This window comes from Callorhinus ursinus, unplaced genomic scaffold, assembly GCF_003265705.2.
Source record: "Callorhinus ursinus isolate GAN/ISIS: 27379988/994484 unplaced genomic scaffold, GSC_fseal_2.0 scaffold633, whole genome shotgun sequence".
Classification (NCBI taxonomy): domain Eukaryota; kingdom Metazoa; phylum Chordata; class Mammalia; order Carnivora; family Otariidae; genus Callorhinus; species Callorhinus ursinus.
In genome coordinates this window covers 5,204-19,602 of record NW_027397688.1, presented here as the reverse complement: position 1 = coordinate 19,602, position 14,399 = coordinate 5,204, and the positions used below count along the sequence as shown (strand labels likewise).

Here is a 14,399-nt window from a genome sequence, read left to right as displayed (position 1 = left end):
CAGAGGGAGAGAGAGTAGACTCCCTGCTGTGCAGGGAGCCCAACGTGGGGCTCAATTCTGGGACCCTGGGATCATGACCTGAGCCGAAGGCAGCCGCTTAACGGACAGCCACTGGTGTGCCCCTCCAGCTTCTTTTTCACGTAAAGGGTGCTGGCCACAGGGTATCCCTGCTCAGTGTCTAAGGCTGATGTTGGGGAGAAGCCACTCCTTCAGGAGGGCACAATGGGCTCTCACTGCGCACAACCGACCTAGCCCTCCGCCCTCATTTTTTATCGTCCTCGCCCCTGCAATAGATCGTCTACATTTCCCTTCTGTTCTGGTTTGGTTGATCCAAAATTCTTAGGGTTTTATTTTTTTTTAAAGGTTTTATTTATTTATTTATTTATTTATTTATTTATTTATTTATTTGACACAGAGAGACACTGCGAGAGAGGGAACACAAGCAGAGGGAGTGGGAGAGGGAGAAGCAGGCTTCCCGCGGAGCACAGAGCCCGATGAGGGGCTCGATCCCGGGTCCCTGGGATCATGACCTGAGCCGAAGGCAGACGCTTAACGACTGAGCCACCCAGGCGCCCCAATTCTTAAGGTTTTAAAGAGTGGTTTTGTTCCTCTTTAAAGATAAAAGGTCATAATAGGGTAATAAATACATTCTGATTTATTTATACAATGAATTACTATAGAGTCGTTAAAATGGATAAATTAGATCCACCAATGGCAATACAGAAAAAGGCACATTGCAGAGTGATATGAGAGCATTTATATAAAATTTTAAAACACTCAAAGCAAAACTTTATTTTGCTTATGATGACACCTAAGTGTAATAATGCATAAAATCGTGAACTGGAAGACTCCCACCAGAGCCCAGAGCAGAACGGCCACTCGGGAAGGAACGAGGACAACGAAGAGGTCTTTTGAATTTTTGTCCTGTTTCTGTTTTATGTAAGAAATGACAGGAGACAGAGAAATAAAGCCCATGGCCCACAATTAGCCATACACTTTAAAAAATAAGGCTACCTCTCTCTCTCTGTCAAATAAATCAATAAAATCTTTAAAAAAAAAAAAAAGGAATCCCACTTCTGATAAGGACATCAACGTCACAAAAACCAGAGCTCCCATAGTAACAATGGTGGAAAGAACATAATCTTATCTTTCTTTAAAGCCATCAAGGAGTTATAGAACTTTTAAAAATAAAAAAATAAAAGAAAGGACAAAAAACAAAAAAGAAGAAGGGCCGAAACCTATGATGTCTGCTATGGTAGCCGCTAGTGGCTAGCTCTTGAAATGTGGTCGGTCCTGACTGAGTTGTGCCGCACATGCAAAATACACACCAGATTCCGAAGACACAGTATGAGAAAAGAATGCAAAATAGTGCATTAATGATTTTTCTACTGATTACATGTTACTATAACTTTTTTAATTTTTAATTATGGTAAGAGACACATAGCATAAAATTTCCCATCTAACCATTTTTAAGTGTACAGCTCCATGGCACTAAGCACATTCACACCAGAAGCATGTACAACTATCACCTCAGACATCGTAGAGGGAAAGCAAGAGGGGACTAAGCTCCTGTGAAAGTCACCGGTCTGCGACAAGGGTTAAAAGTTTCCATGAGCTTGGAGACAAATATCTCCTTCTGGGGAAGAGAATGAATGAGAGATAAGAGCCGTGAGGGAGTAATGGTTGCCTGGCCAAAATCAGCAGTAACGATTTAAAGCCTGCTTGCCCAAGTATTTCTGTTTTCCAGGAGCCCTAGAAGAATGTCGACCATGAAGAAAAGCATCTTGTGATTGTCTTGTGTCCACTAAAAAGTGACGCCCACAAAAAAAATAATAAATAAATAAAAAGGGACGCCCACAAGATAATGACCGTGGGACTGAAGGGACGCTTCCCCATTCCCAGCCCCTCACCCTTTGGAAAAGTGCCTTTATAAGCCTCGCAACGCTACCGAGGCGGGTAGCGACATTCCTCTGTCTTGTCGGCCCCTTTTATACAAGCTATCTCTAATAAACTCCACCTGTTTTCTTTCTCTCAAGTTCAGTCTTCATTTCTATGACATTGAGACTCAGGAACCTAGCCTCGGGGGTTAGGTAACACCACCAACCATCTCCAGAACTCACACGTCCTCCCAAACTGAAACTGTCCCCATTAACCAAAACTTCCCATACCCTCCTCCCCCCAACCCCTGACAGCCATCCTTCTACTTTTTTGTCTTTATGAACAGAACTACTCTAAGGATCTCATATAACTGGAATCATACATGGCTGGCTCAGACAGAAGAGCAGATGACCTTTCCTTTTTTAAGATTTTTTTTTTTTTAATTTGACACAGAGAGAGAAATAGAGAGACAGTGCACAAGCAGGGCGAGTGGAAATCAGAGGGAGAGGCAGAAGCAGGCGCCCCACTGAGCAGGGAGCCCAGCACCCTGGGGATCATGACTGAGCCACCCAGGTGCCCCTCTACCTTTTTTTTTTTTTAATCAGAACAACCAGTATTCACTGTTTGGATGAGAACGACAATAAATGATTTTTTTTAAAAATGACACACATAACACTTATTTAGAGACTTACTTAATAAACAGTCCACCTTTCAATATTAGCTCTTAACACTTCCATGGAATTGGCAAAAAGCCAATTCGTGACCCTGAAGTGATAGTAGGTCTCAAAGTGATAGAACCTGAGACTTGTGAGCCGATTCTCCTACCTTCACGTCATCGAGGAGGTAATGGGACAATATGAACATATTCGATTCCTAAGGTACCCTAAATGGCCCACATATTCTTTAATATTCAGCTGTACTAAACAGGTTTTTTTGAAAAGAGTATGTGAAGAAGTTATCACTGCGCCTCATTCTGAACGGTATTTTCTGCTTCGTTTTCATTTTCAACACCGATAGAATATGGTGCTCTTCCTAAAAGAAACTGTTCCCATTTGGGAATATATTCTTCTACTGATGTCCAGTAAAGAGTCTCAAGAGAAACCACCTCTGGTGATGGACTTGGGTGAATCCGGGTCTCTAGAGACTTTTCTGATGCTTCTGTATCCATTAAAAGACCAAGGTTCCTTTTACAAGCAGTCTCAGCGGCTTGCATCTGAGATGCCTTTTCCTTGTTTTCATCTATAAATTTATTCTACCTTTGTTGAAGTAACATTAATCTTTGTGATACGATTTCTCCATGTCTTTTATAAAGGTGAATTTCTTGAGCAAACAAGAACGTCATCTTTAGTCAAAGCTGCCGTATAAGCTTTCTGCTTGGCTGAAGAGCCAGGGCCAATACAGATAAAGATCAAGTGAAGGCTCTGAAGGCTCGGAGCCTGAAGGCAAATCATCCGGTTGCATGCAAAAGCTGCAGGTGACTGTCCCAGTCGCACTCGGACCTCCTCTGTAAAGCTCTACCTTTTTTTTGAACATAATGTCTAGCACACCATACAAAAAAGAAGAAAATGTGACCCATAATCAGGCGGATAAAAAAATGGCCAATAGAAATAGACCCACAGGGGACCGAGGTATGAAAATTCGCTGACAAAGACTTCTACGTAACTATTATAAATATGTTAAAAATTTTAGAAGAAAAGATGGACCAAATGGGAAAACGGATGGTGAATTTCAGCACATAAATGGAAACTTAAAAAAGAACCAAATGGAATTTCTAGAACTGAAAAATACATGTCTCAAAAAAAGACCGTATTAGATGGGTTGGATAGCAACGTGGAGTCAAAGTTAATTTCATAGAGGCTACCCAAACGGAAAAGAATGCAATGGTGCTTTAGCCCCTTTGGGGCGATGACCTCAGGGCCTCACCTTATGCCACAGGGCCCGGAGGCAGCTTCTCCGCAGGGCTGTGTGCTGCCATGCCAGGTACTCATCCACAAGGGCGCAGGTCTGTACATCCTGGGGGTACCAGTGGTCGGGGACCTTATACTTGCGGGTCAGGTAGAGCAGGATGGCCACGCTGCAGGGGAGGGATGACATGATGGGTGGAGGAAGGACACTGTGCTAGGGGCTTAATCAGAGGCCCTTCTTTAATCTTCCTGACGATGTGCCAAGGTATTTGCCTCACTTTCCAGAGAAGGCAGCCAGGCTTAGACAGTGAAGGGACTTGCCCAGGGCACAGGGACTTTGGCGGCAGGGCTGAGAGTCTTTCTGAGGCTAACACGCGAGCTCATGCTCCCACCGGACAAAAGCCCACAGCAGAGTATCCTGCCAGGTGTTCAGAGACAGTCTCTGATCAGAGGGTCAGAGGGCTTCCTGGAGGAGACACCATCAAAGCTGAGCCTTGAATAAGCTCAGTTCTTTCCAGTCTGCATCCATTCTCATCCTCTGGCATCCAGACCAGCCTCAGATGGCCTGACCACTCAAAAAGGCATTCCCCTCATCTTTCTGTTCTCCCTAAAGCACCCTGTAGGAAACACTGCGGCTGCTGCAGGATCATGGAACAGCAGAACAGACCAGGCCCCTGGAGCTCTCCTCCTGCCCTAGGTTATGAGGGCTACCATGGTGTTGGGACAGGGATGGACCCGGAAGGGCCCTGAGGATGCATGAATTTGGGGCCATAGGAAAGCTTTCAGGAACTTGGGGTACCCCAAGTGGTGTGCACCCCAGCCAATAAGGGCAGAAAACCTCTGTTCCCTATTAGGAATCCTGTATCCATGCCCTGGCTTCACAACTCACTACTCTGTACGAGAGCTCCTTTTCCTCCCAGCTAAGGGTTCAAACCACCTCTGAGGAGGGCTGCAGGTCCCCGGGAGTCACAGACCTCCTGACAGTGAGTAAAGACACAGAGGAATGCAGAAATCGCACAATGCTCCTAGCAGGTACCGTGGTGCTCAACACTGGGTGACACAAGGACCCAGGACAGTAGAGAGCAGCAGAAAGAAAAAAAAATGACACTGGCATAGTGTTAGGAATTCTTGGAGGGATGCACCCATCTCATAATTCCAAAGATAGGTTCTAAAATTTCAAGTTCTCCTTGTTATGGGTGGGGTGACTCAGGTGACAAAAGGGGGCAGAACTGGGAAAAAGACTAGACCTTTTCACTTCTTGGGACCTGTTGTGATGTAAAACACCCACATGTCTCATGGTCCTCCCTCGGGTGAGGCCCACCCAGGGAGGCTGCTGCCCACACTTGGAGCCACTGGGTAGCCCAGATGCCCATGGGCCATCTCGAGCCAGAGCGCTGCCCCTGCCCTGCCCTGCACCCCTGCCCTGGGGCACTCTCACCAACAACCACAGGATGGGTACAGAAGTAAAATAGATGTTTACTTGTCCAAGCATCTCTGTGAACTGGACCAGCGGGCAGGCAGGGGTCCAGGTTCCAGCCCTGACTCTCTATGGGATGTTGGGCTAAGAGCCCTTCACCTCTGAGGAGTTTAGTTTTTTGTCTCTGAAATAGAGAGTTAGGGGGCGCCTGGGCAGCTCAGTCAGTTAAGCAGCCGACTCTTGGTTTGGGCTCCGGTCATGATCTCAGGGTCCTGGAATCTAGCCCCTGTCAGGTTCTGAGCTCAGCAGGGAGTCTGTTTGTGGATTTTCTCTCTTCTCCCTCTTCCTCTGCCCCTGACTCAGCTCACTCAAGCTCTCTCTCTCTTTAACATACATACATACATACATACAGACATACATACAATACAATACAATACAATACAATAAAAGGTTAGGACAAGATGGATCCAGTGAGTTCTGGGAGCAGCCCCAGGGCCCCAGTTACCTCTCAGCCAAGGTGAAGTTTCCATCCTTCAAAGCAGGCACCTTCTTCAGGGGGTTCACCTGGGCAAAGGCATCACTGAGGTGCTGGCCTGCAGAGAGCCCATCACGGTGGGTGAAGGAGGAAACACTGAGCCCTGCCCACTCCCTACCATGCCCAGGCCCCAATTTCATGGCTCTTCTCCAGCCCCCAGGTGCTCTCCTGCATGGCAAAGGCTAGTGAGGGCCACTTTGGGAGAAACGGGATGCTACTCTGCCAAATGTTGCAAAATGGACCTCGACATCCCATGCCAAGTGCCATTGGGCACAAGCTCCACCCACAGCCCAAGGTGCAGGATAGGAGGCTTCAGCTGGGCCTTCACACTCACCGTACCCACCACCTCTGCACCATCCCCGGCCTCATTAAGTACACATTCAGGGTGCCCCAAGCTGACAGAGGAGGGTGGTTGGTCACCCGAACGGCGCTCCGGCGCTCTGATTTCTTACAGTGCCCCTTTCCCTGTGGACTCTAAGGTAAGGTCACCAAACACAGAGAAGTGGCTTTTTCCTGGTATCTATTTACTGGCAAACAACTTCCACCCCTGCTCCTCTGTGTTCCCTTGTTCACCCTGCCCTGGCCGCTGGGGACACGGGGCTGGCCCTGCTTTTAGGCTCCGCTGGAGCTGGAACAGTCACATTTTTGTCCCACCTACCGCCCCCCAAAAGGTACAGCCACATGTCCCCTGGGATCCTGGCCTCTGCTTGAGTTTGTAGGGCTGGTGCCTACTCCTGCAGATGCAGTCAGAGAGAAGCTTCTGAAGAGCATTTAGGCTTATCGCCACCCTGCTCAACAGCCTTCAGTGGCTCCCCATCACCCCAGGATCAGGTGGAAGCTCCTCGAAGCCATACATGATTGCCTTAACACTCTAGCCTCAAACACACCCACTATCCTCCCTTTTCCCTCCCCTTAGACTGCGCCTTCACCAGACACACCTGCCCTGCTCTCCTAGTGAAACACACCGCTCTGCACCCTTTATTTAACAGTCTGGCTGGGATATTGCTTGGTCCCCAGGCGCTGTCCCCTGTACTCGGCAGAGTAACCCCTGGGCAGGACAAGTGGGACATCCCCCCAGGAGAAGCCGGGAGAAGAGAGACAGGCCCTCCAGCTCAGAGTGCCCGGCCCAGCAAGCTCCGGCGGCCTCCCCTGCAGTCTCCCCTCAGGCTCCCGGCATACCCCCTGGGGTGCCCCTCCCGGCAGGAACAAGAAGGCAGAGGGAAAGCAGAAGAAGGCAGCGCAGAAGCAGGGACAGAGAGGGACCCCCAATGCAGACTGCGCCGATGCATAGCGCAGGGCTGGAAGGTCGGGACCCTGGTGACTGCTGTGGCAGATTTTCGGCAGTTGGGGACCACAGAGGAGGGACTCGGCTCTGCCGCAGTCTCTATGCTGGGCGCCCTGACCCCCCACCTCCTGCCCCCATCTCTTTTCTGGAGGTCCTCTCTCCCTATGTCGAGATACACCCTGGTTTTGTTCACCAGGTCTCTCTTTTTCCTCAAGCTCCCCACCCCTTCACTCGGCCTCGGCCGAGCCCCGTCGTCTATCCCCCGGGACCGAGCAGAGTTTGGGGGATTACCCGATTCTCGGATCTCCCCGGTGGCTCACCTTTTTCAGCAATGGCCCTAAGAAGGGGTTGGGGCCGATCGTCCTCTTAAGCAATCTTTGGCCTCCCCGTTCCTCCCCGACCTCTGGCTTCCCAAACCCAAGCCTGGGCGCACCTTTGAGCAGGTCCACCGGGCGCAGCTCGAAGGGAATGCGGTTCTTCTTGGCGAAGATGTAGACGGCGCGGCAGGGCTGGGACAGCAGGTCCAGGTAAAGCTCCAGGCCCATGGCGGGGGCAGCAGGACCGGACTCGCGACCCCAGGGACTCCGCGAACCCGAGCGCAGCCAAGAAACTCCCTCGGTCCTGGGGCCACGCCCCACCAGCCTCCGCTCCCCATTGGGGGACTGCAGTCACCCAGGCACTTTGGTCCAATCGCTGGAGGGGCTAGGGGCGCGTCTGAGGGGTTGGGACCAAGAGCGCAGGGCCCAGCCGGCGGGGTGGTGACGCGATGGTCGCCCCTCCAAGGGTCCCGCCGAGGGTCCCCAGTCCTTCGTGACCATCTTATCTCACTTACCGTGGTGTCTTCAAGGTTCATCCACGTTGTCGCTGTCAGAATTTCCTATCATCTCCATTTTAGAGATGTCGAGATTGAGGCAAGAAGTGATTATGGACCCAGAAAGTCTGGTTCCAGAGTCCATGTTCCTAAGAACACTCCCGAGATCGTGATGCCAGCAAGTGGCACAGCCTCAGGGCTTATGTTTAGCATTTTGTGGTAACTCACTCATCTCAGATTATGCTTCCTGTAACTTGGCAGCCTTGGTCTTCCTGCTCCTGCCAGCACAGTGCATCACATTCCCTGAATTTGTTTCTTGCTGTCTCTGGGCCTCAGTTTCTCCAACTTTAAAATGATGGGGAGAGATCCAACAATCCCACTTCTGGGCATATATCCAAAGGAAATGGAAACAGGATATGAAAGAGATAGTTGTGCCCCCACGTTGATCGCAGCATTATTCACAATAGCCAAAACATGGAAATAACTAAGTGTCCGCCAAGGAAGAGTGGATAAAGAACAGGTGGTATGTATACACAATGGAATACTATTCAGCCATGAGAAAGAAGGAAATCCTGCCATTTGTGACAACCTGAATGGACCCTGAGGGCATTATGCAGAGTGAGATAGGTCAAACAGAGAAAGACAAATACGGTGTAATCACACTTCTTTGTGAAATCTAAAAAAAGCCAAACTCATAGAGGCAAAGTAGAATGGTGGTCACCAGGCACTGCGAGGTGGGAAGCCTGGAAAAATGTGTAAGAGTACAAACTTGCAACTTGGAGATAAATCAGTTGTGGAGATCTATCACAACATAATGGTTATTAGTCAACAACATTTGTTGTCAACAACATAGACAACAAGTGTATTATGATTTCCAAGTTGCTAAGAGACGAGATTTTGTTATTCTCCCTATGAAAAAGAAATGAGAATTAGGTGACATAATAGAGTGTTAGCTCATATTACAATATATAAATGTATCAAATCAACAAGTTGTACACCTTCAACTTCCACAGTGTTATGTCAGTTATATTTCAATAATAAATAGATAGGTAGATAAAATAATGAGGAGGCTAGAGCCCTACAGGGCCCTGACAACTCATCACCCCTGGACTCACCTGCTGAGCCTCAGTCTCAGGCCTGTTCCTTACTACCCCGGGGTCCCCCAGAGCATGCCACCTGGCTGGTCATATGGTGTCAGTGTCATTTCCTAACATAAGTCCAACTGAAAATGCAGCCGCAAGAACATAACATTTTCTACACAGTAAGAAAGGTCTTTCTAAAGAAAGCAAATGTTGGTAATAATGATTTCCAAATGAAAAAAAAATTTAAGGAAGGATGAGAACTTCAGATTTCAGATGTTGAAGTTTGAAAGAGGAGCTAGACCCTCAGAGGTGGCAAGTTACTCGGTCCCCACTTCCCGCTGACCCTAGTCAGCACCCCGGGAGGAGCTGGGCAGGATCCTGTCTAGGGCTCAGCCTCAGTCTTGAAGGCTCAAAACCTAATTTGGCCCATGCTCCAGAATTAATCTTTTCCTTAGGATCTGAACTCACAAGAGACTGATGGATTTCTTATTTTATAGAAAAAGAGATAGAGGCCATTTAGACAGAATGCTCCCAACCAATGCTCAGAGCACTCTACAAGTGTAGTCTCCCAGCGAACCTGGGCAAACAGAGGGAGAACAAAGCAAGCCAGACCACCTGCAAGGCACCTTCCAACTGAAAGCTTTAGAGAGTCAGGAAAACCATCTTATTCATTAATTATTGCTACATAACAAATTACCACAAACTTAAAGGCTTAAAACAACACATATGTATTATCTTATACTTTCTGTGGATCAGGGGTATGGGCATGGGCTCACTGGGTCCTCAGGAAGGCTGCAATCCAAGTGTCGGCCAGGTTTCTCATCTGAGAGGCTCAAATGGGGAAGGATCCACTTCCGAGTTCACTCAGGTTTTTGGCTGAATTCATTTCGTTTCGTGGGTAGGACTGAGGGCCCAGGCTTCTTGCTGACCACTCTCAGCTCCTTGCCACAGGGACCTTCTAACATGGTCGCTTACTTCCTCAAAGCCAGCAAGGGAGAGAGTCTCTAGAACCAGCGTGCTAGCAAGATGGAGTCTTGTATAACAAAACATAATCTCAGAAGTGACATTGCACCATCTTTGTCACATTTGGTAGCTTAGAAGCAAGTCACGGGCCCTGGACACACTTGAGGGGAAGGGATTCTATAAAGATGTGACATCGGGTAAGGTCATTGGGGGGTCAGTTTATTTTTTCTTACGATTTTATTTATTTATTTGACAGAGAGAGTGAGAGAGCACAAGCAGGGGGAGCAGTAGAAGGAGAGGGAGAAGCAGGCTTCCCGCTGAGCAGGGAGCCCGATGCGGGACTCGATCCCAAGGACCCTGGGATCATGACCTGAGCCGAAGGCAAGTGCTTAACCGACGGAGCCCCCCAGGCGCCACGGGGGGTTAGTTTGGAGTCTGTCCACCACACCTTGCAAGGCTTCACAGGTGTGCAACCTGTGCAACTGCCCAGCCCTCTGCATCTAGCCCCACAGTTGTTTTAACGCGTTGCTATTGCCATCTTCAAGTTCTTAATAATCTTTGATCAAGGGGCCCCTCACTTTCATTTGTAGCCAGTCCTGTCCAAGGGGTTCGAAGAGCTCAGAAAGCCAGACAGGGCGTTGCTCCGGGCAGTGACAGGAGCACCTGACTAGGAGCTACTCTGCGGTCCCTCTCCTAGGGCCAGCTCTTTCCCTGTGGCATCTCACCCTCTTGACACTTAAACTGCTTCCATCTTTGACAAGGAGCATAGGTGCATTTAAACATCTTCAGGTGAGCGCCTGGGTGGCTCAGTTGGTTAAGCGACTGCCTTCGGCTCAGGTCATGATCCTGGAGTCCCGGGATCGAGTCCCGCATCGGGCTCCCTGCTCGGCAGGGAGTCGGCTTCTCCCTCTAACCCTCCCTCCTCTCGTGTGCTCTCTCTCTCTCTCAAATAAATAAATAAAATCTTTAAAAAAAATAAACATCTTCAGGAAGAAAAACATGTTTTCCCATTGAAGAGTTTACATGACCTAGGTACTTGCTACTCACATGGTGGTCCTCAGAGCAGAAGCAGCAGCCTTGACCGTGAGCTTGTTGGAAATTGTTGAGCTTCAAAATAGAAGTTATTTTACTAGCAAAAATGAGTTTATTCAGGAATAGCAGAGAATTGCAACTCAGGACATGCAAGCTAGGGCAAAAACTACAGACAAATCCCACAAATGATAGGGAGGAATGGTATTTTATTAAGAAAGAAGAAGTTGGGAGGGGTTGTTTTGAACGGAAGTCCATTGGAGAAAACCAAGAGTTCAGGGTGGTGAGGGTTTCTCATTGGCTGTGTTACTAGAGTAATGGATTTGGGTTTTTCTTTTTTCTTTTTTTCTTTTATTTGAGAGAGAGAGTCAGAGATAGCGAGAACCCGAGCGGGGAAGAGAGGGAGAAGTAGGTTCCCCGCTGAGCAGGGAGCCTGATGCGGGGCTTGATCCCAGGACCCTGGGATCATGACCTGAGCCGAAGGCAGACGCCCAACAACTGAGCCACCCACACGCCCCTGGAGTAATGGCTGTCTCATAGGAGAAGCACTAGACATCTCTTTCTGTTGGGGTCTGTAATCGACAAGTCTTCCTGTAATTGACATCAAGTGCTATGGCGTGAGAGGTCCCCCTTCTAGCCTCCAGATTCCATTTTAGTGAGGTTAGGAGACATAGATATGGATGGATATTCCATTACAGATTATATAGATATTCCAATATAGATGAATGTATAGTATTATTGGAACACACACACACACACACACACACACACACAGAGGTTATTATTCAGCCTTAAAAAGAGAGTAATCTTGGGGCGCCCGGCTGGCTCAGTCGGTAGAGCATGCAACTCTTGATCTTAGGATTCATGTCCCACGTTGGTGTAGAGATTACTTAAAATAAAATCTTTAAAAAAATAAAGGTAATCTTGTCATTTGAAACAACGGGGATGAACCTGGAGGTCATTATGCTAAGTAAAATAAACCAGACACAGATAGACCAATACTGCATAATCTCACTTGTATGTGGAATCCAAAAAAAATGAAACTCTTAGAAGCAGAGACTAGATGGTTACCAGGAGATGGGGGAATGGGGAGCTGTTGATCAAAGGGTACAAAGTTTTAGATATGCAGGACGAATAAATCACAGAGATCTAACATGGTACAACATGGTGACTATAGTTAACAGTACCATAGGGTACACCTCACATTTGCTAACAGAGTACATCCTCTTGGTTCTCAACGAGAACCAAATGGCTACTACGTGAGATGGTGGATATGTTACTTAGTTTGATTATGGTAATCATTTCACAACGTTATGTGTATATCAAAACATCACGCTGTACACTTAAAATACATACAATTTTTATTTGTCAATTATTCCTCAATAAAGCTGGGAAAATAAATAAAGAAACCAGGGAGTGGGGCAGAATTGCACTGTCACCATGCTATCAGATAGTTTTAATTTCCCACGTACCTCTGCGAGGGAGGGTACTCGGTCTGGGCTGTCCCTCCTGTGACCCTGAACATCCTTTTATGTTCCTGTTGGGGGTGGGGGCAACTTTCAGTCTTTCACCACTAAGGATGATGTTACCCGTGAGTTTTTCACAGATGCCCTTTATCAGATTGAGGAAGTTCCCTTCTATTCTTTGTTTGTGGAGAAATTCTATCCTGAAAGGGTGTTGGATTTCTCAAATGCTTTTTCTGCATCTGTTAAGATAATTATGGGATTTTTGTTCTTTATTCTATTAGTATTGTGTCTTATATCGACTGATTTTCCTATGTTGAACCACCCTTGCATTCCTGGTCACGATATGTAATCCTTTTAGTATGCGGTGGATATGATTTGCTGGTATTTTGTTGAGAATTTTCGCACCTGTATTTATAAGTGGTGTCGCCATGTAATTTTATTTTCTTGTGCTCTTTTTCTTGGCTTTGGTGTCAGGGTCATACTGGGTCCCTAGTGTAATAACACTCCAACCAGTCTTCAAGCTTCTGTGCTCCTTGCTTGCTGACCTAAGTCCTTTGATCTGTAGCAGAACTTTCCTTGAGATTTGCAGACCACTGGCCATGAGGAGTGAAGGACCAAACTTTCCCAAAAGACAAGGCCTGACTACATTCAAAAACAGCTGCCGGTGAGGCCAGCAAGTCTGTTCAGGGTCTTGTCCACATAGGACCAGCCACCTGGACACCTGAGTCTCCTCCATATAACCCCCCTCCCTCTTCCCTTACCTTCCCATTTAAAACCCTCTGAAAAAAAGAAAAAAGAAAAAAGAAAACCCTCTGGCTTCATCTGGACGGGAAAGATGATCTTTGAGATGTTTGTCCACCATCTTCTCAGGTTTCCGGCTTCCTGAATAAAGCTACCTCTCCTTTCCCACCATCACTTGTCTCTCAAGTATTGATTTTCAAGCTGCCAGAAGCAAAACCTGAGTTTGGAACCGGTTCTCTGCCCAGTAACAATAGAATCAGATGGGAAATGTTCCCTCTTCAATTTTTTTTTTTTTTTTGGAAGAGTTTGTGAAGGCTTAGTGTTAGTTCTTTTCTTTCTTTTTTGTTAAGATTTTTTTAAGATTTTATTTATTTGAGAGCATGAGGGAGCAAGAGGGCAGGAGAGGGGGGAGGGGCAGAGAGAGGGAGCATGAAAGGGTAAGGGGGAGCAGAGGGAGAAGAAGAAGCAGGCTCCTGCCGAGCAGGGAGCCCGATGTGGGACTCGATCCCAGAACCCTGGGATCATGACCTGAGCTGAAGGCAGACGCTTAACTGACTGAGCCACCCAAGCACCCCTGTGTTTTTGTTTTCGTGTGTTAGAGGTATTTTCTAACTTCCCTGTAGTTGTTTAAGAACATACTGTTTAATTTCCAGATATTTGTGAACTTTCTAGTTTTCCTTCTGTTATTTTCTAGTTTCACTCCATTATGTTCCAAGAATATACATGATATGACTTCAATCTGTTTAAATTCATTGAGATTTATTTTGTGACCTGACATAAGATCTATCCTGGAGAATATTCCATGTGCACTTGAGAAGAATGTGTATTCCGGGGCGCCTGGCTGGTTCAGTCGGAAGAGCATGCAACTCTTAATCTTAGGGTTGTGAGTTTCAACTCCATGTCGGGTGTAGAGATTACTAAAAAAAAATAAACTTTAAAAGAAAACAAAAGAATGTGTATTCTGTGGTCATTGGGTCGAGTGTTCTGTGTATATATCCAGTAGGTCCATTGGTTTACAGCATAGTTCAAGTCTTCTATTTCCTTGACGGTCTTCTGTCTTGTTTCATCCATTATTGAGAATGGAGTATTGAATTCATCAACTATTATTGTTGATAATTTAATCATATTTATTTTTTAAGTTGTATTAAATCCAGTTGACTTTTTTTTTACTTTTATATATTTATTTATTTGAGAGAGAAAGTGTGTGAATGCAAACGCACATGAGTGGAAGGAGAGGCAGAAGGGGAGGGAGAGAATCTCAAGCAGACTCTGCACTGAGCATGGAGCC

The 14,399-nt window shown here is 47.0% G+C and overlaps 1 protein-coding gene and 1 pseudogene across 1 annotated transcript; both read right to left on the bottom strand.

Moving 5' to 3' along the window:
• Nucleotides 1-6: 6 nt before the first annotated feature.
• On the bottom strand, nucleotides 7-3,689 carry LOC141372066 (centrosomal protein 15 pseudogene; annotated as a pseudogene).
• An 81-nt stretch (nucleotides 3,690-3,770) lies between these two features.
• Nucleotides 3,771-7,642, bottom strand: LOC112819259 (glutathione S-transferase theta-1-like). The gene is made up of 3 exons (XM_025866246.2): nucleotides 7,453-7,642; nucleotides 5,705-5,792; nucleotides 3,771-3,952 (listed from the first exon to the last, which is right to left on the bottom strand). The coding sequence occupies exons 1-3, from the start codon at nucleotides 7,562-7,564 to the stop codon at nucleotides 3,790-3,792; spliced, it is 363 nt and encodes a 120-aa protein (XP_025722031.1). The 5' UTR covers nucleotides 7,565-7,642; the 3' UTR covers nucleotides 3,771-3,789.
• Nucleotides 7,643-14,399: the final 6,757 nt, after the last annotated feature.